Source organism: Lacerta agilis, chromosome 2 (assembly GCF_009819535.1).
Source record: "Lacerta agilis isolate rLacAgi1 chromosome 2, rLacAgi1.pri, whole genome shotgun sequence".
Lineage (NCBI taxonomy): Eukaryota > Metazoa > Chordata > Lepidosauria > Squamata > Lacertidae > Lacerta > Lacerta agilis.
Genome location: NC_046313.1, coordinates 100,593,854 through 100,621,267, shown reverse-complemented (window position 1 = coordinate 100,621,267; position 27,414 = coordinate 100,593,854). Strand labels below are relative to the sequence as shown.

Below are 27,414 nucleotides of genomic sequence, written 5' to 3'. Positions count from 1 at the left end.
TGTGCACTTTGGGGGAAGGAATTGAAGGAAAAGAAGTAGAGAGCTATGCAGGTGATCCAATGGGGTTATAACTGCACGAAAACTGAGCAGATCCATTGCAGTTTCTGAGCAGCTTGATGGTGGTGGAAATGTCAGCAAATATTAGAAGCAGAGAGATAATGGTGAATATAAGGCAGGCAGGAGTGAGCCCAATTTGTAAGCTTGGGTTGCTTTTAACAGGAAAGACCAGGCAGTTGTGCTGGATGTGGAAGGGCATGGGACTTTGTAAAATTTGAGGAGGGGCATCACAGACTTCCCAGTATGGAGAAATGAATTTTCATTTCAGTTTGGATAAGAGGTGAAAGGACTGAGATCTAACAAGGAAGGAGGTGGCCAGAGCTTTATTGAAGGGTTGGAGAAAAATGGCAGCGTTTCTATTTTTGCAACGTATTGTGAGAAGTGTCTGAATAAGGATTTGGTGGCAGATGGAATATTGACTGTAAAAAAGGGACCTGTCTTTCTGGCACCACCATCTCAGCTGAATCTTGGAAGCAGCCTGAAGTTTGTCTTAACAATGTATATTCTGTCTGTTGAGATAGCAAGGTGCATTTGGCAGATCTGTTGGTTCCTGAAGTGCATCCTATTTTTGAAATAAGGGAGAGGGGAAGTGACAGGCATCAAGTAAAAATTACACAATATGTTTCCATAAAGGCACACAGTTTGGTTTTATAATTGAAGGCTGTGACATTACCATGGGGAACGTGGGCCCTCCCCAGATGCTATTGGGCTCCAACTCCACCTCTGGCCATTGGCAATGAATGGGGCTAGTGGGATTTGGAGTCCCAACAACAACTGGAACACCACAGGTTCCCTACCTCCGCTGTACCATTTGCCTGGGAGTGAGCCCCAGTGAACTCAATGAGACTAACTTCTAAATAGACATGTGTAGGACTATGCTGCCAATCAAACATACACAGCTCATTTCATCAGCGCAATTTAATTCCGGGTTCCAATATGTCGAAGGAAAGAAGTCAACTTGAACATTCCAGAATCCTTAAGGTCAGTCCAGGGCTGAAAGGTGGGACAGAACCAACTTTAGACATAAATAAATAACCATCTTGTAACAAACAGGGGAAGCCAGCACAGATACCCACAATGTTATGTCCGTGTTTTTTTCTTTCCAGAGTAGGAAGTCCCTTTAAATACCCCAGCTGCCGGACTCAGTGAGGTTTATGCCACCTTCTTCATCTCTGCTTTGTCACAAACTGAATTGTAGAATTCTAGGATGAGCTTTGCAGATTTCTTGGGTCTCTCGAATGCTATGAAGTGTCCACATTTCTCCAGCATGTGCACTTGGGAGATGGGAGTGGCTGTTGCCAAAACTTCTGCGCCGGATGAATCAAAGACCTGAACAACAAAGAATGGGTATACAATTTTTTTCCTAGTGTCTGCATTGCACTGGGGGGGGGGGAAATCTCTTACCTGTGACTACTGATAGCATCCCTAACCTTTGGTGAGTTGTGGTATAAATCTATATTGCGTGATCATGACTATTGCCATCATCACCATCATCAGTAGTCAGTCACAACTGAATCCAACATATCTCCCTTCCCTCTCATCCCTCTGTGGACCTCTGCCCTCAATTCTGCTCTCAAGGGTTGGTCGAACAACCAAGATCAAATTTGTGGGGCGGGGGCAGAGGAGGGAGAGGAAGTCCTGCTCCATTCAGAGATGTTCATTGCACAGTTACTGTAATATTCACCTTACTCTGAGAATGAAGTGGTCTTAATCCCATTTTGTATTCACCTTCCTAAATTTGAACTCCAGTGTAATTTAGTATGTCATCCCTTCAGTGGGAATTTATGTTCCACAGGGCATCCATATTACCTGTTCTCTTAGGACAGGGCAGGTGTTGGAATTGTGGTGCCTTAAATTTCAGATTATAAACAGATATTGATTGGACTGACATGGTTGTTGCTGGTTGGCACGTGCCTATTTGTATCTGTGTTTTAACGATTGGTGGCTGTAGTGTCAGGATGTATGCTTCAAGTAGGCTTGTAGAAGCCATAAAGGAAATATTTGCTGCACTGTTTTCCCCGCCTTAGATTTCCAGCTTAATAAAGGCCATGAACCAAGTTCTTTGTTTTGAGCTATCCTAGGCCATGGTATGAGAGCATGTGATGCAGCCACCTTGCTAAAGCAAATACAAGTCTGGGCCTGGTCGGTGTCTGGAGGAGAGACTGTCTAGGAAGCCCATGCATGCTGCCATGATTTCCATTATGAAATGTGGGAATGTAAATGTGCCAAATTTAACTAAACGAACCATTCAGAACAGCAACAACCTTGGGAAATGAAATGCCACCGAAACAGCTCACTTTTTTTGGCCCGCTCCCTAGGAACACAAGCATGTGCGAACACAACTTACCTTGTCACCCCGTCCCCAAATGATCTGTGTAGGTGCCCTAATCTTGCTCATGTTGTCATGAAGGCTGTATCTGGACTGAGCACTGAAGACGTCTAAGAAACCTTTACCAACAAGGAAGCAGAGTTAGGGCTGTTTCTGTCATATGCAGAGGGGGAACTAGATATGCCGAGGGGATCCGTAATCATCGTCTTCTGCGGCTTTTAAAAATAACGTTACCTGCTTGCGTTAATTTGATCAGGGGCTGTGCCACAGAGGAAGGACCTTTAGCTGCCTCCCCAACTGTTTTCATAATTAATCTCCATAGCTGTCAATTTTTCCCTTTTTTAAGGGAAATTCCCTTATTCCAAATAGGATTCCTCGCAAGAAAAGGGAAAAGTTGACAGCTATGTTAATCTCCCCCATCCCCAGCTGGAGTTTGCCTTTTGGGGAAGAACCTGCAGCTGCATTTACTATATTGGCTCGAATATAAGCCACACCTTTAAAATTGAAGGGGGGGGGGAATGAGATTACCCAAGGAGGGGCGGGGGCCAAGGAGGCAGTGCCTTCACTCCGGTGGCAGTGGGCAGCAGCCAGTGTGGTGTAGTGGTTAAGAGCGGTAGACTCGTAATCTGGTGAACCAGGTTCACTTCCCCGCTCCTCCACATGCAGCTGCTGGGAGACCTTGGGCTAGTCACACTTCTTTGAAGTCTCTCAGCCCCACTCACCTCACAGAGTGTTTGTTGTGGGGGAGGAAGGGAAAGGAGAATGTTAGCCGCTTTGAGACTCCTTCGGGTAGTGATAAAGCGGGATATCAAATCCAAATCCAAACTCTTCTTCCAGAAGGTCAGTACCACCATGGCCCCCCAATGGGAGAGGCGGCGGCTGGCGGGACTCGCACCCCTTGGTGGGCTAAAGCCAGGCAGCACCTTGGGCTAGTGCTAGCCCCAGCACACTGGCTGAATCTCCTGTTCCTCCTCCTAGCAGACCTTCTCGCTCTCTTGTCCGCGCTCCTCCTTTCCTTCCTTCTCGCCACCTTCTGGCTCCCTCTCGGGGACCCCCTCACTGCACCGCCATCTTGGGAGCCGGCCCAGCCGAAACCAGGCAACAACCAATTTTTGTAAGGTCACGAATATAAGCCGCACTTTTAACTTTTCACGGTCAGAATTTGGGGTGGGGGAGCGTGGCTTTTATTTGGGCCAGTACAGTAAAAACAAATATTATTTGTTCAACTTCCATCCCACTCTTTTGAAGGAGTGCAGGGGGTGAATAACAGCAACCCCTCTGCACCACAGCCAGGGACATCTCACTCATGCCTCTACTTGGGCCCTCACGGCGAAACTTCAGATGTGTGGCATAACAGATACCATAGCTGGTAGCCATTTAAGCAGAGTCTTGACAGCCACCTGTCAGGAATGCTTTGATGGTGTTTCCTGCTTGGCAGGGGATTGGACTGGATGGCCCTTGTGGTCTCTTCCAACTCTATGATTCTATGGCCATATCCTCTTGCATTTCTAGGTAGGGCTGGTAGAGTCCCCAATCTGAAACCCTGGAGAGCCACTGCCAGTCAGTATAACTAGGTGGACCCAATGGTCTGACGCAATAAGACATCTTTCTATGCTCCAGTGATAGCTTGAATCCATAACTTCACCTTTCTCTGATGCATGAGCACCTCTCAAGAATATTTAGCAAGCCGCTTTCTGCTTCTTCAGAAAACTGGAATGTGTGAACGCAACAGACTTATGCAGGTATGCTTGTCAGCTCGGCTGCCAAGTGCGCTCCTGATTCTCAGCTGGCTTAACTCCCGTGTAATGTGTGAAGCAACACAGAATGACTCCACAACTGGTTTCTCTACTTACATGTTATGAAAAACATCTTATGTGGTCTCCGATCGTCGAGATAACCCTTCAGCAGCTAAGCATGGAAAACAAGGTCTGAGTCAGAGATGACAACATTGGAAGGCTGCGAGGTTCGAGTCATGGAACAATATGTTGTTCCTTTCTTAAGGCAGCTGGTGGTGGTGATATATTGGATTCTCTGGCTATGTATTTCATAGACCAGATGAAAACTTGGCATATTGACATTTAAAAAGAATTACAAGGCATATTAATATGCGAAGTACAATCTGTTGCCTTTTTTACAGCATGTGAAGAAATTCATAAAGCAATTGCTATGAAAAAAAGGCTAACAGAAGTAAATTCACCTCAGATCTGTTCCACTTTTATGAGTTTATAGGAATTATCAGCTGCGAATTGGCAAAATGGCTGTTACAGTAGAGAAGCTGTGGTGGTAGTTGCTCATTCCTGTATTTACACATTCATTCTTGGCCTGCTGCTGCCAGACCATGATGATGATGATGGTTTTATTTTATTTTATTATTTTATTTTATTTTATTTTATTTTCTGCCCATCTGGCTGGGTTTCCCCAGCCACTCTGGGTGGCTTCCAACAAAAGATTAAAAATACATTAAAGCATAAAAAAATAAAAAAATAAAAAAATTCTTCAAGTAGCACCTTAGAGACCAACTAAGTTTGTTCTTGGTATGAGCTTTTGTGGGCATGCACACTTCTTTATTTTGTTTTGACTGGCAGACCAACACTGCTACCTACCTGTAATTAAAGCATCAGTCATTAAAAACTTCCCTAAACAGGGCTCCCTTCAGATGTTTTCTAAAAGTCAGATAGTTGTTTATTTCCTTGACATCTGATGGGAGGGCGTTCCACAGGGCTGGCGCCATACCGAGAAGGCCCTCTTCCTGGTTCCCTGTAACCTCACTTCTCACAGTGAGGGAACCGCCAGAAGGCCCTCAGTGCTGGACCTCAGTGCCCGGGCTGAACAATGGGGGTGGAGATGCTCCTTCAGGTATATTGGGTCAAGGCTGTTTAGGGCTTTAAAGGTCAGCACCAACACTTTGAATTGTGCTCGGAAACGTACTGGGAGCCAATGTAGGTCTTTCAAGACCGGTGTTATGTGGCCTAGCAGCCGTTCCCAGTCACCAGTCTAGCTGCTGCATTCATTTATCAATGGTGTAGTTATGTAATTTTAGGCTCTGGCTATCACGGTCTAATGGATTGGTGGTGTTTAGATGCTAACATGCATTGCCTCACTTCAAAATAGGGATGAGGCAGCCTTGCTGGCTTTGGGGGCCCAGCTCATATCATATTTACCAGTTGCAGGTGAAAGGCATCCTGGTATTATCTGCAGGGAACTTGCACTCTCTTGCCAATGACCCATCCAGACCAGCATCCCCTACTCACAGTGGCCACCCAGATATCTTTTAAGAAGCCCACAAGCTGGACCTCAGTGCAAAAGCGCTCTCCCCTTCTGTGGTTTCCAGCAGCTGGCATCCAAAGGCATAGCCATTGTGGTTGGTAGCTGTGGATATCCTCTTCCAGAAATTTATCCAATCCTTTTAAAAAGCCATCCAAGTTGGGAGCCATATCTACCTATATTGCGGGAGCTAATTCCATATAGTTTAATTGCGCATTTTCAGATTTCAGTCTGTGCCTTTCCTGCTTAAGCAGCTTTGAGGAGTGGGGAATAGGATGTTGGCATAGGTAGAAGACGTCACTGCAGAAGATTGGGCATTATTTGGAGTACAGCTTCTCTCACCTGTGTGTTCACAATGTTGGGGCGATGCAAGCAGAGTTTCAGCAAGTGTTTGCCCTGCTTTTCAGTCACTGGAAAAAGAGTAACATTGTCGGGGTTCTGAATCAGCTCTTTTAAGCGCATGAAGAACTCATTTTCTGTTGGATACTTTAGACCTAGGAGTTGGGAGACAATGCAGAATGTCCAGCAGACAAACCAAAGTAATTTGTAGCACAACCCCAGTTTCAACAGACAAGATGGCAGCAGAATTTAAAGGATCAACTAGTAAAAGCAACTTCAAATGGAAAGGCACCAGCTGGGAAGTGTTCCATAAGGTGGTCAACCATTACCATGGGCTCCAGCTCCACATTGGCCAAAAGATTCAGGCATTGCAGGAGGTTGGGCTAGATGACTCCTGGGGTCACCTCCAACTCTGCAATGCTATGACTTAGTTCTGAGTTTCTAGGAATAATCACCCATGTCATTTTGGAAAGGCAACTGGAGAAGGAGATCTGAAGAATTTTGGTACTCACCTGCAGGGGAAAGGAGGGACAAGGCGAAAATCTCTGATGGGTACTGAGCAGCATAAAGGCCGGCAACCATTCCTCCCATAGACATGCCAACCAGGTGAAAAGGCTTTTTGCTTAGGCCAATGCCCTCAACAAACTGAAATAATAAAAATATTATTATTAAAGGATTACTTCTTATTTTTATGCAGTGCAGGTAAAGAGAAATCGTGTCACATATATTTAGGCAGTTTTATGACCCTACTGTAGCAACTAAGCTAGGCAGGGTGTTTTCCAGAGAAGACAGTGATCTGTTTTATTGGTCAGTTATTCAACACACAAAACCAGGCCTCTCCTTTCTTTCTAGCACCAGTGCCAATGTGGTGTAGTGGTTATAGAGCGTTGGGCCACAACCTGCAAACCAGGGTTCAACTCCCACAGTTGAAGTGATCACACAGTCAGTCATGATGACAATTCCCACATTCCACCAATCAGTAAAAGGTCTTCTCCGGGAACCACTCGCCTGCCAGCTTTCAAGTTAGAATGGGTCTCTGTTGGGTAAACGGAGGCCTTACCTGGTGTATCCGTTTGGTCTGAGCTGCAGCTGTGTAACTTTCCCCCAGCAGGCGAGTGGTTTCCCCATGACCGGGCATGTCAAGGCAGATCAAGTGGAGGTCACGAGGAAAGAGCTGTGGAAAGACGATGTTCTTCATACAAAACCAAGGAATCAAAACAAGCATAGAATCATAGAGGATCATAAAATTGTAGTTGGAAGGGCCCACAAGCGTTATTTAGTCTTAACACCATGCAATGCAGGAATCTTTTGCCCAGTGTGGGGGCTCGAACCCATGACCCTGAGATTAAGTGTCTCCAGCTCTACCAACTGCATAACTGGACCTCTTCATTGCTGAAGGGTGGTGTGGTTAAGGTGGCATTTTTTTAGCAGGCCTGTTTCATGTGTATAGACTGGGAGCACACAAACCATCACCACTTTCTGGAACTATCAACAGCCCGAGAGAGCTGTTAGGACAGCTGCTTTCCCCACCTTGCCTGGGGTTACTTAAGAAAGACTTGTGTGACCTGAGGGAAGGCAGAAGTGAGGGAGGCCCAGGCCTCAGAGCTCATGCCATCAGCTCCTGGAGAGACCATCAGTCAGGCTGAGAAGACTCTGTTGCTCTATATTTTATATCTTTTGTTTGTTTTAGTATTTTAAGATTTTAAACCACCTTGGATGCCTTGGCAGAAAGACAGTAGAGAAGGTTAACAAAGACCTCACTCAGCTGCACAATACATTGAAAGTATAATACCACTTTAAACTGTCATGGCTTCCCCCAGAGAATCCTGGGAGCTGTGGTTTGTTAAGGCTGTTAGGGGAGCCTTAACTACATTTCCCAGGATTCTTTGGGGGAAGCCATGACTGTTAATGTGGTATGGGAGTGCTTTGCATGTAGGGTGTGGATGAAGCTGCTTTGTTTCTTTATTTAACAGAATTTGTATACAGTGGTACCTCAGGTTACATACACTTGAGGTTACATACTCCGCTAACCCAGAAATAACGCTTCAGGTTAAGAACTTTGCTTCAGGATAAGAACAGAAATTGTGCGCAGCGGCAGCGGGAGGCCCCATTAGCTAAAGTGGTACCTCAGTTTAAGAACAGTTCCAGGTTAAGAACGGACCTCCAGAACTAATTAAGTTCTTAACCAGAGGTACCACTGTACTGCTTAATTGTGAAAAAGCCTCTAAGTGGTTTTCATAAAATACATATTAAAGTTGTTACCAATCAAAGCCAGAGTTAGGAACAAGCTAACCTTAAAAAGCACCAAAATCAAGCAACAGTTTAAACCAGGCATAGGCAGCCTTCAGCCCTCCAGATGTTTTGGCCTACAACTCCCATGATCCCTAGCTAACAGGACCAGTGGTCAGGGATGATGGGAATTGTAGTCCAAAACATTTGGAGGCCCGAAGGTTGCCTATGCCTGGTTTAAACTATATATGCTCAAGTAAAATTACTTATTAAAATACATGTCAGCTTTACATATCTGGGTAGACTTGCCTAAACAAAATATGATTTGCATACAAAACAGTATAGCAAGGGTGGAAGGAAGGAAGGGTGGGATACAAATTTAATAAATAAATAGAGTTAAGGGGCAGGGAGTTCCAGAGTGTTTTTTGTCGCCACGCTGGACGATTGATTCCTTACAAGTGCAGAATGAGCATTTATGTGGCACTTGGCACTCCAGTTCGAAGCAGCTCCCTGGGCAAATACCGGGCATTGTCCGAATAAAGAAATAGGAACCTACTTTGATTGTATTTAACCATATGTCTTTGTCGAGAGAGAACCCATGAAGCATCAGCACGGATGGCCGAGGCCCAGGCTGCCCCCGCGTGAAGTAACTGAATCGGTAGCCCTCACAATCCGTGTGCTCCACTTTCACGCCCGTTCTCCGACGTTTGAACCTGAAAGTATAGAGAGAAGCTAGATGAGGCAAGAGTGATTTTGCACTTACAAAACGTATCTGAAGAAGTGTGCATGCACACGAAAGCTCATACCAATAACAAACTTAGTTGGTCTCTAAGGTGCTACTGGAAGGATTTTTTTTTTTCGTTTGCACTTCCACTTGACATCAGGGTGGCAGAGTTTCTGCTGCTCACCAGCTTTGTTTTTGCCTGCTGCTTAACCCATATTGTGGCCAACCCTCTCTGTTTCCAGGGCTCTGAAGGCTCTTCAGCCATCAGGATTGATTGTATTAAAAATCTATCTGGTTTATGATATAAATAATCAGATATTATTATTATTACTTAACAGCTGAGTGTCCAAGGCCCCATTTGCACTATACATTTCAAGCAGGATGATACCACTTTTAAGCAGCCATGGCTTTCTGCAAAGAATCCTGGGAGCTATAGTCTGTTACGGGTGCTGAGAATTGTCAGGAGGTTGCTATTACCCTCACAGAGCTACAGTTTCCAGACTGGTGGGACAATCAGTCCCTCTTTCTGGGGAATTATGGGAATTGTAGTTCTGTGAGCTGAACAGAGGTCTCCCAACAGCCCTCAGCACCCTTAACAAACTACAGTTCCCAGGATTCTTTGGGGTGGGATGTGCGCTGTACTCTAAAGCCCTACATCTCCAGTCAGGACTGCTGGTCTACCAGCTAAATGGACCAAATGACCTAAGTCAGCAGGCAGCTTCTTGTGTTCCTTTATGAAGCCATTGGGAGCGGTCCTTAGGAGTTTTGGTGCATTGGGCCATCATAACTACCAGAGGAAACAAAGCCTGTGTGATCCTAAGGAACAGCTGCCAGTTACCCCCCCCCCCACAGCAGAGAGTTGCAATCCTGAGGTTACTGATGGTTTGGTAGCCTAGGGAAAGACATAATTCCTAGCCTGACCTTTCTGTGTAAATTTGACTCTCTCTGCCCATTTTTGGTACACCTGCTACCCATTTAAATAAAAAAAAAAACACCTCGGATTTAGGTTGTGAGCACACTGTGCCTTTAAAGCACATTTGAACCGCAGTCTTTCCTTCAAAGAATTCTGGGTGCTGTAGTTTACCTGCCACAGAGTTACAATTGCCAGCAACCTTTAAGAAACTACAGTACCCAGAATTCTTTGAAGGAAAGACTGCGGTTCAAATGTGCTTTATAAGTATAGCCTTAGACTCCTTAAAGGAGCCATTTATTGCTATCCTGTTTATTTATAACTCTTCTTTGCTAGTGTTGTTTGGCAAGCTGTTACTTCCTTGTTTTTTGTTACTTTTTATCCTCTCCTCTCAGATTCATGTACAGTTGTACCTTGGTTCTCGAACTTAATCCGTTCCGGAAGTCCGTTCGACTCCTAAAACCAAGGTGCAGCTTCTGATTGGCTGCAGGAGCTTCCTGCACTCAAGCAGAAGTTGCATCAGACGTTGGGCTTCCGAAAAACGTTCGCAAACCAGAACACTTAATTCCAGGTTTGCGGCGTTCGGGAGCCGATTTGTTCGGCAATTAAGCCAGCCCTCCATCAAGATCAGGTTTAGGGACTCTCCCTGCCTCTGATGTTTGTCTGGGTTGATGGGAGTTGTAGTTTAACAACAACTGGAAAGCCAAAACGTACCCACACCTGCTCTAGATACTAGAGTCAGACCTGGTGCAGGTGTGGGGAACAGGTGACCCTCTGGATGTTGTTGGACTATAATTCCCATCATCCCTGACCATTGCTCTCATGATGACTGGGACTGATGGGAGCTGGAGTCTGAGAACAGCGGAGGACCATAGATTCTCCCTCGCTGTCCTATTGCAGCTGGTAGCTTTCTGGCTTCCTGGATTCTGAACTTGCACCAAACAGATACTGCTTCCTGGTTAAGACACTGCATAGTTGACCACGGATGGAAGTCAGTTCATAGATCAGATGTTGTTGGACTCCCAACACTCATCACACTTGAACATTCCTGCTGAGGCTGATGGGAGCTGGAGCCTGACAACATCTGGAGGGCCACATAATTCCCCGCCACTGCTGTATATAACCTGAGCTATGCACTCACCACATCATGATCCCGAATATTAGCGAAGGCAACGCATGGTACCGCACGAAAAAGGAAGTTGATAGGATACTCATAGGGATGCGAAAAATCATCTTGACCACTGTGAGATCCATGTCTGCTAGTTAAGGTTGTTCTTTGCGGCCTGCACATAATAAACCAATCAGACAATCATAGAAAAGAATAAAGTCAGTTAGCAGGATGTGGATCCTAATGCCTGTAGTTCTGCTAGAATTTCATTTCCCATAAGAGCAGATAAAGAAATCTTAGGATTAGTTGAGAGACCTGTTTCTTTTGACATTTGGGGATATATTTTGAAGTAGGGTCATAATTTTTCATTGTGCATGCATTGGAAAGAAAATTGTTTTCAGGTTATGACCAGATGCTATATTATTCCAAAGGTACTTCAGGTACATTTGAGGTTAATTTTTAGGAATGTCAGAAGAGAGGAGGAAATAGTCTTCACATGTGATGGACATGTGGTGTGGTTAATGCATCTATAAAGAAAACAACCAACATTAGGGTTAGAAGTGTACCACTATAATACCAGAAGCTGATTTCTTATATAGAGGCTGCTTCATTTAGTCAAATGGGACACTGCCCCACCAACCTCAACCAAACCCCACCTGCTTGACTAAGATCTTACAACCAGTCCATAGGAGAGCACTGGCTGTCAGCTTCCTCCGCCATAATATCTGGGCTGCCCCTTGTGGAACTCAACAGGGAGGGTGATGGGGACAAATCTCTCATGTTGTTGGCATCTGTCTGTCTTGGGAGTTGTTCCGCCAACAAGCCTGGTGCCTGAAGCCAGCTCCCTGTAGAGCACATCCTTGGGGATCCTGATATCTTCCATTCTGTGGACATGACCAAGCCAGCATAGACTTTGCTGAGACAGGAGTGTGAACATGCTGGGAATGTGGGCTAGGGGGAACACATCTTTCTTTGAGATGCTGTCCTGCCATGTGATGCCCCAGATCCTCCTGACACAGTGCGTGTGGAAGCCGTTGAGGCATTGCTCCTGGTGGTTGTAAGTTGCCCACCTCTCACCTCCATCAAGCAGCGTGATCAACACACAAGCCTGGTAGACCTTCATCTTGGTGTGTTTCACCAACAAGGCAATTGGAAGAAAAGATATTTAAAGTTAATACAAATGGAGCTGGGTAGCCTAGCTGTGTGATCCATGCTCTGCTTAGATAGAGTACCATGTACTCTAAGGGGGGACGCGGGGGGCGCTGTGGGTTAAACCACAGAGCCTAGGGCTTGTCAATCAGAAGGTCGGTGTTTCGAATCCCCGTGACAAGAGTGAGCTCCCGTTGCTCAGTCCCTGCTCCTGCCAACCTAGCAGTTTGAAAGCACGTCCGAGTGCAAGTAGATAAATACCGTATTTTTCGCTCCATAAGACGCACCTGAACATAAGACACACCTAGTTTTTAGAGGAGGAAAGGGGGAAAGCCCTGCTTTTTTGAGGATCAGCTGAAAGTGGTGCAGCTTCTTTTTCAAAGAGGAAAAGCCCCGTTTTTATGGGTTTCAACTCAGAGTTCTGCAGCTTCTAGTCCTACAGCCATTTCTACAGTTTCCAGACAGATAATCTAATCAGCCAGTCACATGTTGCTGGGGAAACAAACAGCCTCCCTCTGCATTCAACAACGGAGGGCTGGGCAAAGGGGCGGGGCTGGAAAGGGACCCTTATCTCTCTCCCGATCACTTGCTGAACAGCTGTTCAGTGGCTTCCTTTTAACACCCCCTTCTCTCTTTGTAAAAAAAAGAGCACGATCTGCTTTTGGTCCCAAGGCAATTCAGCTCCAGGGACCATGCATTCGCTCCATAAGACGCACAGACATTTCCCCTTACTTTTCAGGAGGAGAAAAGTGTGTCTTGTGGAGCGGGAAGGTAAACGGCATTTCCATGCGCTGCTCTGGTTCGCCAGAAGCGGCTTAGTCAAGCTGGCCACATGACTCGGAAGCTGTACGCTGGCTCCCTCGGCCAGTAAAGCGAGATGAGTGCCGCAACCCCAGAGTTGTCCGCGACTGGACCTAATGCTCAGGGGTCCCTTTACCTTTACCCTTGAAGATGGTCCAGAAGCTCCAGCTAGGGCAGAATGTGGTGAGGCAAGGAGGGACTGTGTAACACTTATCCTGAGAGAGCTGAATTGGCTGCCTATTTGCTACTAGGCCCAGTTAAAGGTGTGGAATACCCAAATACTTGAAGAAGGGTCTCTCCTCATATCTGCAAACCCAAGCCGTACATTCTGCAATGAAGGCCTGACGAGTTGTCCCATCAAAAAGTGTGGCTTATTGTATGGTGCCTCAGGAGACACAGGCTTTTCTGTGACAGCTACTTTCCCTCGTGGGCAGCCTCTTGGAGGAGTCAGATACCAATGGTGGGCAGGATCAGAGGCAAACAGTAGGCAGAGCAACAGGTGTGTAACTCATTGTGCAGTAGGCTACATTCCAGCTATACAAAACCAGAAATTTCTACACTTGCCACACACGCACCCTCCTTTGAGGAAAGACAGAGGTATTATTGCAGTACAAATACACATTCCATGCATGGAAAACACTCAGGGAAGGTCAATGAAGTTTCCTACCTTTAGGGATGTTGGCGTATTCCAATACAAATAGAAACTGCATGTGTTTGCTTATTTGTCCCATGTGAGAAACAGAAAGCAATCCAGTGAATACGATAGGTATTGCTGCTTTCAGTCTGGTAAGAATTGTATCATTTATTGCATCTCCTCCACCCGCCCGCCATTTGCATTGCTTTTCCTTTGCATTTGAATGAATGGGATGGAGTAACGTTACGGCAATGCAGTTTTCATAATTACATAAATTCCATAAGTTACAGAGTTTCACCACAACGGGCAGCGAGATAATCAGGTATGTGTTGGTGTAAGATGAACTGCAGCAGAACAGGAACAGGGCTGCATGTGACAGATACAGCGTGGGAATGGAGAAACCATGTCTTCTTTCATTGCTACTAACCTATGCTCTATTCCCATCAACCCTCTTCTGCCCGGATTCAGCTTGTCCTCCTTGTGATTCTCCCCAAAAGCCTGTTTAGGACTAAGACAAGTGCTTCTGGAGATGTTGGTGAATTGCAACCCAATTGTGTGTCATGAGTGTGTTGTTGATGCACCTGGCTCCAAACCTCTGGAGAGCTCCCCACAAGATCTTGAAACAGATCTTGAAAGATGCAGTAGTGCTCTGTCTGAAACTGTTCTGGGCAGCTCCTGAGCCAAGGGAAATAATTTCTCCCATCATCACCTCCCAGGCAGAAGTAAAACCATTTGAACCTCTGGCTGATTAGAAGCAACTATTCCCATGATTATTCTGGCTGCTGTGGGGGGTGCAGCAGGTGAGGGGGGGGGAACCCAGATGTCCTTGAACTACAACTCCCACTGTTCCTGACCACTGCTTTTTTTTTAATGTTCCGTTTTAACCAGGCCTTTGGTTGATTTGATTGACATCCTATGCCCTTTAAAAATGTGTGGTTTTGGCGGGGGGGGGGTTATTGGGTTGTTGTTTTTATTTTGATTATATATTTTGTGGTTTTCTATTCTGATTTTATTCTGTGAACTACCCTGAAACTTGCGGGTATAAGGCGGTATATAAATTCAATAAATAAATGAATAAAAATAGGTTTACAGTGCTACCTCGACTTATGAATTTAATCCATTCCAAATGCACATTCGTAGGTTGAAAAATTCGTAAGTCAAAAAAGTGATTCCCCCATAGGAATGCATTGGAAACGAAAAATTCAGAATAATTCGTAAGTCGAGTAAACCACATCTAAAATTTGTAAGTCGAGTAAACCCCATCTAAAACGGCCAACGAATGCCCTTTGGATGTCGAAAAATTCGTAGGCGTGGGGGCACTTTTTTCATTCGTAAGTCGAAAAATTCGTATGTTGAGTAATTTATAAGTCGAGGTACCACTGTATAGGTGCTAGAATTTAATTAAGATTTGAGGTGTTGAAAGCTAGTCTCTCCTCACACTCTGTGTAAGGTGATAGCTAGACCCATGTGTGTATTTGACCTGCATATTAGACGTGTCCATACCCTCTGGAATTAGCACTGTTATGGGCTAAATAAGGCAAGCTGGTGCTAATTTGCTCTTGACTAATTTCCACGGAGGTTGTAGCCTGTGGTGTAATGACCCGTTTAGCCGTTTAGCACAACAATGCATCAAAGGAACTCGCCACAGAGAGCAAAGAGGTGGGGCCCGTTTGACTCCAGAGATAAAGCCACGAGTTTTGGGCTTGCAGGGAGGAGTTAAGCAACAAAGCTGGGAAGCAGCGTGCTGGAGAGAGAGAGAGGCGAAGAGCAACGTTTGAGAACAATAGTAGCTATGGAAGAAGCCACAACCTCTTGGGGTATGAATGTTGTGGACCACTCCTATGTAGGCTCAGGTTGTATATATGTGTAAATAAACCATAGATCATAAAGACACCACAGCCTCTGCTGTGCTTCATTTCAAAAAGGGAAACAAAGGCCTTAGGTAAGTCCCTGTCATGGACTGGTTGGGTGCAGAGGAATGGTGGGAGGAACCAGATGTTGGAAACACCAAGGGAAGAAGGATCGGAACCCAGGGAGTGGTGGTGGGACAACGATGAGGGAGAAGAGGGAGCAGACTGGGAGGAGGGGGTGTCGGAAGCTGAAGAGGTAACGAGGCTTAGTGAGCTGGGAGAGTCTGTGGCAGAGAGAAAACCAGAAGCAGAGACGGAAGCAGAAGCAGGAGAGGAGGGAGGCCAAGAGGCAACAAACTCCCCTCCCCCTTGTCTTCCAGAACCAGAAGAGAGCTAAAGCGGTTGGAGCAGTGACACTCTCCACTCAGGCACAGTCTCCGAGAGAAAGCTTGGAGAAAGACCTGGAGAGGAGGAGGCTTAAACGGCCATGAGGAAGCAGAGACTTTCCATCTCTGCAACTGATCCATTGGTCGAGTCCTACTGGGGATGAACTGCTGTGCTCATTACACCACCGAGCTTGTGCAGATTGTGTTATTGCTAATAAAGAGTTAACTCCAGTTTGCACAGTCCGATTTACTGCCAGCTCAGTGCCTGGAACTCCTTGCTGTGGAGATTGGGAGTGGCGTGTAACAAGATGTATGCAGTTGGACTCTTCTGAAGATTTATCCATAAGGAAATAGTTGACTTTATAAGGCAAAACTCCTGCCCATTTGCTCAGCTGAATAGATTCCCCCTCCCCCCCGAATGTTTAATCAGAATCTCCTTTTTGTAACTTGAAGCCATTGGTTCAAGTCCTACTCTCCAGGGCAGGAGAAAACAGGCATGCTCCCTCCTCCATGTGACAGCTCTTAAGATATTTGAAGTTGGCTATCATATCACCTCTCAGTCTCCTCTTTTCCAGGCTAAACATACCCAGCTCCTTCAACCATTCCTCATAGGGCTTAGTTTCCAGACCCTTGATCGTCTTGGTTGCCCTCCTCTGCACACGTTCCAGCTTGTCAACATCCTTCTTAAATTGTGGAGCCCAGAATTGGACACAGCATTCTAGGTGTAGTTTGACCAAGGCAGAATAGAGCAAGACTATGATTTCCCTTGATCTGGACACTAGACTTCTGTTGATGCAGCCTAGAATAGCGTTAACTTCTTTTGCTGCTGCATCACGCTGTTGACTCATGTTAAGCTTGGGATCTAATTTTAATTTGCATAGTTATTTACTTATTATTGTTTTAACCCTCCCACCTTTCCTCCAAGATGCTCAGGGCGGCATACATGGTTTGCCTTCTCCCCTTTTTATCCTCACAACAACCCTGTGAGGTAGGCTGGGCTGAGAGGCAGTGACTGGTCCATGGCCACCCAGTGAACTTCATGGCTGAGTGGAGGCTAGACCTTTGCTCTCCTAGGTCCAGTGCTCTAACCCTACGCCACGCTGGCTCTTCATCATACATTTTTCGTTGATTCAGTTACCTTGCAACTCTACCATTCTATGATTCGAGCACTGAGCACCTGATCAATCAGGCTTCTAAGGTGTTTATTATAACGATTTAATTTGATCTTCACAAGTGACTTTTAGCTCTCCTTGTTCTTTGTTCTGTTCTCTTTCGTTGCCTTTTGCTGGTGCTTTTAGAATTGCTTTTTTTGTTTTTGTTTTACTGATGGGTTGTTGTTGTTGTTAATCATCATCATCATCATCATCATCATATGTTTCATTTTGTATCCCTGCCCTGGTATTGGTACCAATCAAGAGTAGGCTATCAATCTTTTAAATATTAGTAAAGATTTTTTTTTATTTTTAAAACTTTTTGAAAATTTTTACTGCCTGTCTTCAGTAGATCTCAGAATGGTTCAAAACACAAAATTACAATATAATATAATATAATATAATATAATATAATATAATATGATATGATATGATATGATATGATATGATATGATATGATATGATATAATATAATACTGATTAAAATATATATGGTATAATATAAATCTCCCACCAAAGGGGAAATTACAGTATCACTGACTGGCAAACATGACAAAGAGTAACAAGTTCTTCTTATGTACTCTAGCATTCCTCCGTATGTATACCACTCTGTGTTTAGCAGAATGCCAAAAGGGTAAGAGGAATGCGTAGCATAGATCAAAGCACTGTGTGCAATAGATTGTTTAGATCAGGCATAGGCAAACTCCAGCCCTTCAGATGTTTGGGACTACAATTCCCATCATCCCTGACCACTGGTCCTGTTAGCTAGGGATGATGGGAATTGTAGTCCCAAACATCTGGAGGGCCGAAGTTTGCCCATGCCTGGTTTAGATGTTGCTTAGCCTGCCATTCTCCATGCACACATTTGAGTTACCTGCACACACATATAACATAGTAATTTGCAAACTTACGCCCTGTCTGTCAAAATCCCCTGTTTCTTCCATGGAGTCTTACCTGGGATGGGGAGTTGTGCACAGGTGTCCACTCTCGCTTTTCACTGCTGCCTCATTTGTTGGTATCTGCATCTTCAAGCTGGGTGGAGGAGTCTTTTAAGGACGTCCTCCCTCCCACATCTAAAGCCTCCTGGACACCGAAGGAGCATTCTGCAGCTGGGTTCATCACAATTTCCCACCCCCCCCCCCACACACACACACTGCCGCCTTGAAACCACCAGAGGTTCTGTGATGAAACACTTAAGGGCCCATGGCTGCTACATCCTTGGAACCTTTGGGCTTGCTCCTCTCTAACTTGGCAGCCTCCTGCTGTAATTAGGTGCCCAGCCTCATTGCATGAATACGGTTAAAGGTGGCCGGCTGCTCTGGAGGCAAAGGAGACTCGGGTGAAAAAATGTTGTGGCTCTTCCCCCTTGGCAGTCAGGGGATCCTAGAGAAAAGAGCAATAGCAAGGAGGAACCTGGAGGCCAAGTCCTAGAAGGAAGGGCTGAAGGTGCCCGAAGAAAAGACAATTAAGAGGCAACGAGATAGCCATCTTCAACTATTTGAAGGGCTGTCCCGTATACAGTGGAGCTAATGTGTGCTTCTGTTGTTCCAGGTCAGGGGTGAACTGGAAGTAGGCTGCATAGGTAATATGTTACACAAGAAACTGCCTTCTGCTGGACGGGATCGTAGGTCCATCGAGCTCAGTATCGTCAACACTCAGCCAGAAGTCTCTTCCATCCCTACCTGGAGATAGCTGGGAACGAACCTGGTGCTTGTTTTGTACATCGACCTGGTTGGTAGATCTTGGGGTTCTAGGTAGGCCAATCAGTGTTGGCTGGTGCCCTTTGGGGCTGGTGGGGTGGAAGGCAGGGGACCCAACAGTATGTGGAGCCTGAGCCAATGGCAAGCAGAGCCAGCTCATTCTGGTTTCGTCCCCATCATCCCTTGTAGAAGTCAGCAGGGAGGACAGCACTGAGACTAAGGATGGGGTAGCTGATGGGCACTGCCACACCTTGGTCTAGGTGCAAGTAAGCAGGCACAGGAGCGTCGTAGGGTGGGGGCGGTGGGGGCGGGCCGCCCCTAGGCGGGTGTGTGCGGTGCTGCTGCTCCCGGGGTGACGGAGGGAGCGGCGGCGCGTCCCACCACTCCCATGCGCCGCCGCTCCCTCCGTCACCCCGGGAGCAGCAGCGCTGCACGGACGAGGCTCCCGAAGTGGCGGCCCGGCATACCCCAGGGGCGGGGGCGTCGCTGGGCGCGCGTGCGTCATGACGCACACGCAGCGATGCCCCGCCCCCTGGGATGCCGGGCCGCCGCTTCCGGAGCTTCAGTGGGCTGCAAAGAGCTCCGAAGCCGCAGCCTGGCAGCCCTTTGCGCTATGGCAGCGGCTTCGGGGCTCTTTGTAGCCCGCCGATGCCCCCAAGCCCCCGCCCGGCATACCCCAGGGGCGGGGGCGTCGCTGCGCGCGCGTGCGTCATGACGCACACGCAGCGATGCCCCGCCCCCTGGGATGCCGGGCCGCCGCTTCCGGAGCCTCGGTGCGCTACAAAGAGCCCCGAAGCCGCAGCCTGGCAGCCCTTTGCGCTATGGTAGCGGCTTCGGGGCTCTTTGTAGCCCGCCGATGCCCCCAAGCCCCCGCCCGGCATACCCCAGGGGCGGGGCCGTCGCTGCGCGCGCGTGCGTCATGACGCACACGCAGCGATGCCCCGCCCCCGGGGATGCCGGGCCGTCGCCGCGCGTGCGTGCCTCATGACGTCATGACGCACGCACGCGCCGCGATGCCCCGCCCCCCAGGGGTGCCCCTTGGCTTCCCGCCCCGGGCAGCCAAGGGGCTAGGAACGCCCCTGAGCAGGCATTTTCTGGAACAATATGTGAGTTAGAACACAGAGAGGGTTGTAGCCAATATTTGCCCTACTCTGAGCAGACTCATTCGAGGTAATGGACATTTATTAGTAGTGTTGTTGTTGTTGTTTAAATTTGTATACTGCCCTTCATCCAAGGATCACGGGGCAGTTCACAACATAAAGATGCAAAATCAAAAACACAAAAATCCACAATAAAACAAAAGCCAAACAAACCAATAACAGCCCCCCTCCCCCAACTACATTTAAAAGGGAATAGAATGTTAATCAGCGAAATGGTTGAAGAGAATGCCCGGTGCCTAAAGATATGTAATGAAGGAGCCAGGTGAGACTCCTTGGGGAGATCCTTCTGGGGCCAATTCAGTTTCATTATTTTAATGTGTCTACCCTGACCCAGGCAATCCTTCAAAATTTGTGCTATGAATTTGCAGTGCCATTCTCCAGCCAGGTAATGTGTGAACAAATGCATATGCTAGTGAACATGTGCAGAAAGGTGTATACTGTATGTTATTGAAAATAGCATGCGAAAATTGCATTATTTTAGGGGAAATTGCTTTGCCAAATGCCTATATTCAGCAGCATTATATACAAAACAAGGAGACATTTGCACTAAAATGCTGAGTAATTTTCACGATGATTCTTTAAATGCATTTATTTATTTATTTATTTATTTATTTATTTATTTAATAAAAAGCATATGCCACTTGATTGTAGGGTGGGTTGAGAAACCCTCAAAGCAGCTTTGCATAGTTAAAGAAATGTGAAGAACTGAACGAGAAACAGGGAGAGAAATGGAAATAAACGAAGTCACCCATCCCTCCCGGCAGAAAACGTTTTTGAGAAAATGCATATTTACTTGCTAAAACTACAGGTAGCTTGCCCTAAATCTGGGAGGAGTAGAGAGATAACTCTGTTAAATAAACTCCTGTCCTGTTGAAACCAAGCTTCTACATATGCCTTAAGCCATTTTGGTTGGCAAACTTTTCTGCGAGCAAACCAGCAAGACTCAGTTCCAGGTAAGCCATGCATATTTGTCTCGTTTGCACAGATAAACATTTAATATATGATCTAGTGCAAATTAAAGGCTACAGCTTCTGGTAGGGAGATGAGTTTGTTTGCGTCCCCAGCTTGTCAAAGGGAAAAGGCAGCATAATATAATATAATATAATATAATATAATATAATATAAATATAGTATAATGTAATATAATACAATGTCAAACAAGAAATCTCTGTGGACCGCAACATTCATCCTGATTTTCTTACACTAAGTTTAGTCCAGTCTGGTTTTTATGGAGCCTTTGGGTTTGTTTATGGGCAGTAATTAGACAACTAGCATTCATCCTGCACTTGTTCTGATTTGTTTACGGGGCATTTATATGTCTGTACATTTCGCAGTCACTTTCCAAACTGCAAAACCTTGAATGAGTGAGTGAATGAATTAATGAATTTACTGTACTAGGGCAACAGAGTCTTAATCCACAGAGCCTTAATCCACTTCAACTTTGCAAACCTGAAGTTCTATTATATACAGTTGTACCTTGGTTTTTGAACAGCTTAGTTCCCGAAAGTTTTGGCTCCCGAACGTCGCCAACCCAGAAGTGACTGTTCTGGTTTGCAAACTATTTTTTGGGAAGCCAAACCTCCGGCGGGGCTTCCACGGCTTCCGATTGGTTGCAGGTGCTTCCTGCAGCCAATCAGAAGCCGAGCTTTGGTTTTTGAATGTTTAGGAAGTCGAAAGGACTTCCGGAACAGATTCCGTTTGACTTCCAAGGTACGACTGTACTTGAATCTCTCTTGCAAAATACGGATCATCTGGAGGCACCCGTACACAATCCCTGATCGTCTTCTGTATGGTGTAGTGGTTAAGAGCGGTAGACTCATAATCTGGTGAACCGGGTTTGCGTCTCTGCTCCTCCACATGCAGCTGCTGGGTGACCTTGGGCTACTCACACTTCTCTGAAGTCTCTCAGCCCCACTCACCTCACAGAGTGTTTGTTGTGGGGGAGGAAGGGAAAGGAGAATGTTAGCCGCTTTGACACTCCTTCGGGTAGTGATAAAGCGGGATATCAAATCCAAACTCTCCTTCTTCTTCTTCTGTGGTTGCCTGGAGAGTTGTCTTCTGCTTACACCTTTCTCGAACTTTGACATTGGAGACACTCTGCCCCCTCAATTCTGAAACTGCTTTGCTTCTACCCAAGACCAGCAGAAGAAGAACTCGGGGAGATATTTGCACAATATCATGAGGCTGCACTCTGGTGCATAGTGGGTGGGCCAGTAGAACTTCCACCTAGGGCAGGGAACCGTTCCCAAAACACTGAATGGGTGGTGATTATGACACAGAGCCTCAGCTGCTGAGAGCAGGGGTGGAGTGCTGAGTCCTCTCCCTCTCGTAAATCTCATCTCCTGCCCTTGATGGCTCACACCGGAGCTTCCTTGCCCGTTCTCTGAAGGCAGTCATTGCTTTCAAATCTTGGTCAGGGGTAGGTTGGAGAGGCTCCAAAGATTCTGCTCCTCAGAAGGTCATTCTCCCTTCCAGGTGTTCTGTGCCTCTCTTTTGAGAACCAAGGACTTGTGCCACGTACCACTGCCAGTGCCAGTCTTATCTTGTAGCACTTTTTAAAAACCAACCAAAAGTTAAGAGGATAGCAGCCCTGCACCCTTCCCTCTCTCTTACTCCTTCAGATTCTATGCTGTGTGGAAGCAGCAATGGCCAGCAGCAATGGGAGAAAATCAATTCAGTCCCAATGTAAAGGTGAACCTAGCTAATTCAGACTTTGCGAAACAATGCGCAAAACCGAAGCAGAGCCATCCTTTGACATTTGCACTTCTCTGAATTTGCCAGCACGGTTCTCCAGCCCAAGGAAGGGGTACAAAAAGAAAAATACATATGTCATGGTAAAGTGTGCATAAAAATCGGTGAAAGTAGCACATCAAAATGCATCACATTAGGGACAATTGCTTTGCAAAGTTGTGTAGGTCGGGCAGAATTGCAGGCAAAAAAATGTGTTGGGAGAATTTTGCACTGAAATGCTGATGTATTATCATGAGGGCTTTTGAAAAATGATAATACATATTTCACAAACTGACATGGAAATGTGGATAACTGAATTGAAGACTGGAAAAACAGGAAACTGACATTGACGGACTGGCCCATCCTTTGTGGTGGAAACCAATGTCCCCACTGTGGAAGGATGTGTGGATCCAGAATTAGCCTCCACAATCACTTATGGACTCATTGTTAAAACTGTGTTTATGGAAGACAATCTTACTCGGCTACGAGCAATCACCGGAGGAGGAGGAGGAGGAGGAGGAGGAGGAGGAGAAGAAGAAGAAGAAGAAGAAGAAGAAGAAGAAGAAGAAGAAGAAGAAGAAGCAGCTAGGACAGAGATGTCCTCCTCTTAAAGGCATCCTTGCTGCTTGGTGCCATGGGGCTGGGGCAGGGCAGAGTGGCAAAGAGGTCCAGGCAAACAGGAGTAATGCCAGTGTCATACCCTCCAACTTTTCTCCGATGAAAATGGAGACATCCTAAATAATAGTAACAACAACAACAACAACAACAACACCCCGCTCATCTGAATGGGTTGCTCCTGCAACACTGGGCAGCTTCCAACATATATAAAATAATAATAAAACATTTAACATTTAAAAAACCTTCCCTTTTGAAGGGCTGCCTTCAGATGTCTTCTAAAGGTTGTATTAAGATGTCTTCTAAAGGTTACTTATCTCCTTGGCTTGGAGGTCACATAACTCCATACCTTCCGATGAAAACAGGGACGTCCTAAGGAAAGGTGGGATGTTCCAGAATTGAATCAGAAACCAGGATGGCTTCTGTAAATCTGGGATTGTCCCTGGAAAATGGGACACTTGGAGGGTTTGTAGTGTCTGTAGGGTGGCTCACCCAGAGTTTCCTGTGATGAGGGCTTGGTTGTGAAGCCACTCCGAGAACTGTAGCTCACTGTGGGGGAATCGGGGTCTCCTAACAACTCTCAGCACCCTTAACAAATCCCGTGGTTCTTCCTGGGGAAGCACTGGCTGACTGACAAGTGGGATAATACAGCTTAGTGCAGATGGGGAGACAGAGAGACAATGTCTGGTTGTTTATTGGCCACCAAGGGCTGCAAACTCCTTCTCCTCAGCTTGCCCTCAGAGCATCTCTCAAACGGCTGCTGCCTGGCTGGCACGGTGTGGGAGAGAAAGACCAGGTTGGCCAACTGGGGCTGAACAGTTGCACCTGCTCTGCGGCAGCGAGAAGAAAAGCCTCAATTACAGGTGAGGAGGCTCTGGCTGGCAGTAATATACTACTTATTTCATTCTTAAGTGGGTGTTGCAGATAAAAATACAACCAATTAATTAACAGTAATGGCCATGAGTCTATGAAAGGGCAAGTCAACCCAGGCCTCAAGCACTTTTTCGCTGTGTGACACATGGGTGTCAGGTATCACCCGATGCACTCGCAATGTCCGTCCCAGAAAAGCTCTTCTGTTTTGTAGCTCTGCACCCACTTTTCACAACCTTGTCTCTAAGCTAGTTTCTGGGCAGGAAACCATCTACTGACCATTACATTGGCTAAATTGGCGCGCTTTGCCCAAACACGGAAAGATCCATGCAGCAAACTTCCTGCTGGATCCGTTGCCCTTCCTTCCTAATGCGGAAGGTTACCTTAAATTAAACATAAACAAACAGGTGCAGGAGCACCTTAAAAACGTATTCCCACACCCCATGAAACTGTCCAATTCATATTTGCAGATCCTTCCTCCCTGCTGCTGGATCTCTCTTAAGGAGGCACTCTGACATTTCTAGTCTGCCCCTGTTGTAAGTTCATATAGATATAGTTTATATAGGTGTGAATTCACGTGGTGCATCATTAAACTGTGGAACACCACCCTGCAGGAGGCTGTGGTGACCACCAACTTGGATAGCTTTTTTTTTTTTCTAAGGATCAGATGAATTCATGGAAGGCATGCCTTCTCAATGGCTATGCCCTGCCTCCACAGTCAGAGGAAGTTTTCTTCTGGATACCCGTTGCTGGAAACTGTAGAAGGCGAGAGTGTTCTTGTGCTCAGGTCGTTCTCACAGAATTCTAACAGGCATCTGTCATGGTTGCTTTCGTTGCAGGGGGTTGGACTAGATGATCCTTGGGGGTCCCTTCCCTTCCAACCCTACAATTCTATGATCTGGTTGGTCAGTGTGAGAACAGGATGCTGGACTAGAGGGGCCACTGGCCTGGGCCAGCAGGCTCTCCTTATGTTCTTATAGGTTTTAAATTATAAAAAGTATACTACCTCCTCAGGGTGGCTTACAAAAATGAATGGAACAATTAAAACAATATGTCTTATAATAATAGGCAAGGATTATGTGGCTTTATGGACGCATTTAATAATGGTACAAGGGTAGTAATTTAACCGTATGTTATTAATCACTCTGCCTATAGCTGTCAATTTTCCCCTTTTTTGCTGGAAATTCCCTTATTATAGCACTGGGAAACAGCAGGGAGGGTCGACAGCTATGATTTATAGAACCTTATAATTTTTTCTTCCTATGAGAATGGTTGCTAGTTGAAAATGTTCCTTGCTTTTGAAACTCCCGAGATCCTGGCAGCTTTTCACATTGTGTTTCACACGCACGCAAACCACTTACTCGCTTTAAAGATTACTGTTGGATACATCCAGGCACACATACAGTTAAAAAGAGAAAGGGGTGCCTTACCCTTTCAACTGGTTCAGCGAGCACAGCCTGCAGGCACTCAATAAAACTTTAGTACGTGAATCGGTCTAAATAAGAAACCAATGGAAAGGAGACAACATTAAAGAATTAGGCACAAATGCTTGACATACTGAAGGCTGCGGGTTCAATTCTCACAGCGACCGCTCATTGCATGGCTGCTTCTGGTCTGCCTAATGTGGGCTGGACAATGCTACCATTCAGTGGATTTGTAACTGGCTCACTGACCGAACCCAAAGGGTGCTCATCAATGGCTCCTCTTCATCCTGGAGAGAAGTGACTAGTGGGGTGCCACAGGGTTCTGTCTTGGGCCCAGTCTTATTCAACATCTTCATCAATGACTTGGATGATGGGCTTGAGGGCATCCTGATCAAGTTTGCAGATGACACCAAATTAGGAGGGGTGGCTAATACCCCAGAGGACAGGATCACACTTCAAAATGACCTTAACAGATTAGAGAACTGGGCCAGAGCAAACAAGATGAATTTTAACAGGGAGAAATGCAAAGTACTACACTTGGGCAAAAAAAAATGAAAGGCACAAATACAGGATGGGTGACACCTGGCTTGAGAGCAGTACATGTGAAAAGGATCTAGGAGTCTTGGTAGACCACAAACTTGACATGAGTCAACAGTGTGATGCAGCAGCTAAAAAAGCCAATGCAATTCTGGGCTGCATCAATAGGAGTATAGCATCTAGATCAAGGGAAGTAATAGTACCACTATATTCTGCTCTGGTCAGACCTCACCTGGAATACTGTGTCCAGTTCTGGGCACCACAGTTCAAGAAGGATACTGACAAGCTGGAACGTGTCCAGAGGAGGGCAACCAAAATGGTCAAAGGCCTGGAAACGATGCCTTATGAGGAACGGCTTAGGGAGCTGGGTATGTTTAGCCTGGAGAAGAGAAGATTAAGGGGTGATATGATAGCCATGTTCAAATATATAAAAGGATGTCATATAGAGGAGGGTGAAAGGTTGTTTTCTGCTGCTCCAGAGAAGCAGACACGGGGCAATGGATTCAAACTACAAGAAAGAAGATTCCACCTAAACATTAGGAAGAACTTCCTGACAGTGAGAGCTGTTCGGCAGTGGAATTTGCTACCAAGGAGTGTGGTGGAGTCTCCTTCTTTGGAGGTCTTTAAGCAGAGGCTTGACAGCCATCTGTCAGGAATGCTTTGATGGTGTTTCCTGCTTGGCAGGGGGTTGGACTGGATGGCCCTTGTGGTCTCTTCTAACTCTATGATTCTATGGTTCCCCGTGGACATCTGGCTAAGTTGGAGATGCAATAAAGCCTTGCTTGCCATTTCATGAAGGATATTTTAGGGTGCTGCAGTAGGAGAAGCAGCTTCTGATACTTTCCTCCAAAAAACCCACACATCCCCTTTTCTTTGTTTATCTCAAAGCCATACGATAGTATGTTTGGTAGAAATCACATGAGTCTGAGTTAGACTGTGAGAAAGGAAGTTGGCCTTATCTCTCTTCCGTCTGAGTATGTTAATTGTATTTTAGTTTCACTTTTACAGCGTCGCAGTTCTGTACTGGTGTTCATAGAACACAGACGTGATTATGGAGTCTGTAAATAAGTCTGTGAATAAAGTAGCGTAGTTCTACAGCTGAGTCTTTCTTCTTGCTGCTTGACACTAAAAGACTTGTGTGCTCTTTTCATGAGAGAAGAGTCGCAGATTACCGGTGCTCTGGTCTGATGGAGAATTCCAGCCAGAGAGGGCCACTGGGAGAACCCTCCGGAGTCTTGCGGAGTTTGCCGTCCACCCCAGAGTGCTTTTCTGACAGCTGCCACCCATTTTAAGCACACCAATTTCCTGTGCGCTTGTGTAGGCTGAGACAGAGTGACTTGCCAAAGGCAAGTTACATGCAGAGGTCTGATTCCTTCTGTCATGGTTACTCATCTAGGGAGGGGAGTAGGTAAGATCATAGGCCCAGATCTACATCTTGGTAATTTGT

General features: G+C 46.1%; 1 protein-coding gene across 1 annotated transcript; it reads right to left on the bottom strand.

The window, feature by feature from the left end:
* Positions 1-972: 972 nt before the first annotated feature.
* Positions 973-12,083, bottom strand: LOC117042331 (monoacylglycerol lipase ABHD6-like). Its single transcript, XM_033141879.1, has 8 exons — positions 12,038-12,083; positions 8,775-8,950; positions 7,050-7,163; positions 6,502-6,634; positions 5,993-6,144; positions 4,240-4,294; positions 2,405-2,505; positions 973-1,386 (listed from the first exon to the last, which is right to left on the bottom strand). The coding sequence occupies exons 1-8, from the start codon at positions 12,081-12,083 to the stop codon at positions 1,210-1,212; spliced, it is 954 nt and encodes a 317-aa protein (XP_032997770.1). The 3' UTR covers positions 973-1,209.
* Between the last annotated feature and the right edge of the window lie 15,331 nt (positions 12,084-27,414).

What these genes read in the sequence shown, in the direction of transcription:
- LOC117042331 (XM_033141879.1), bottom strand. Translation starts at nt 12,083, where the DNA reads ATGAAGGTCTACCAGGCTTGTGTGTTGATCACGCTGCTTGATGGAG. An exon ending in GATCACGCTGCTTGATGGAG is followed by an intron (nt 8,951 to 12,037) that starts GTGAGAGGTGGG and finishes TGCCTCATCTAG; the next exon opens with CTTCTCTCTATACTTTCAGG. An exon ending in AGACCAAACGGATACACCAG is followed by an intron (nt 6,635 to 7,049) that starts GTAAGGCCTCCG and finishes TTATTATTTCAG; the next exon opens with TTTGTTGAGGGCATTGGCCT.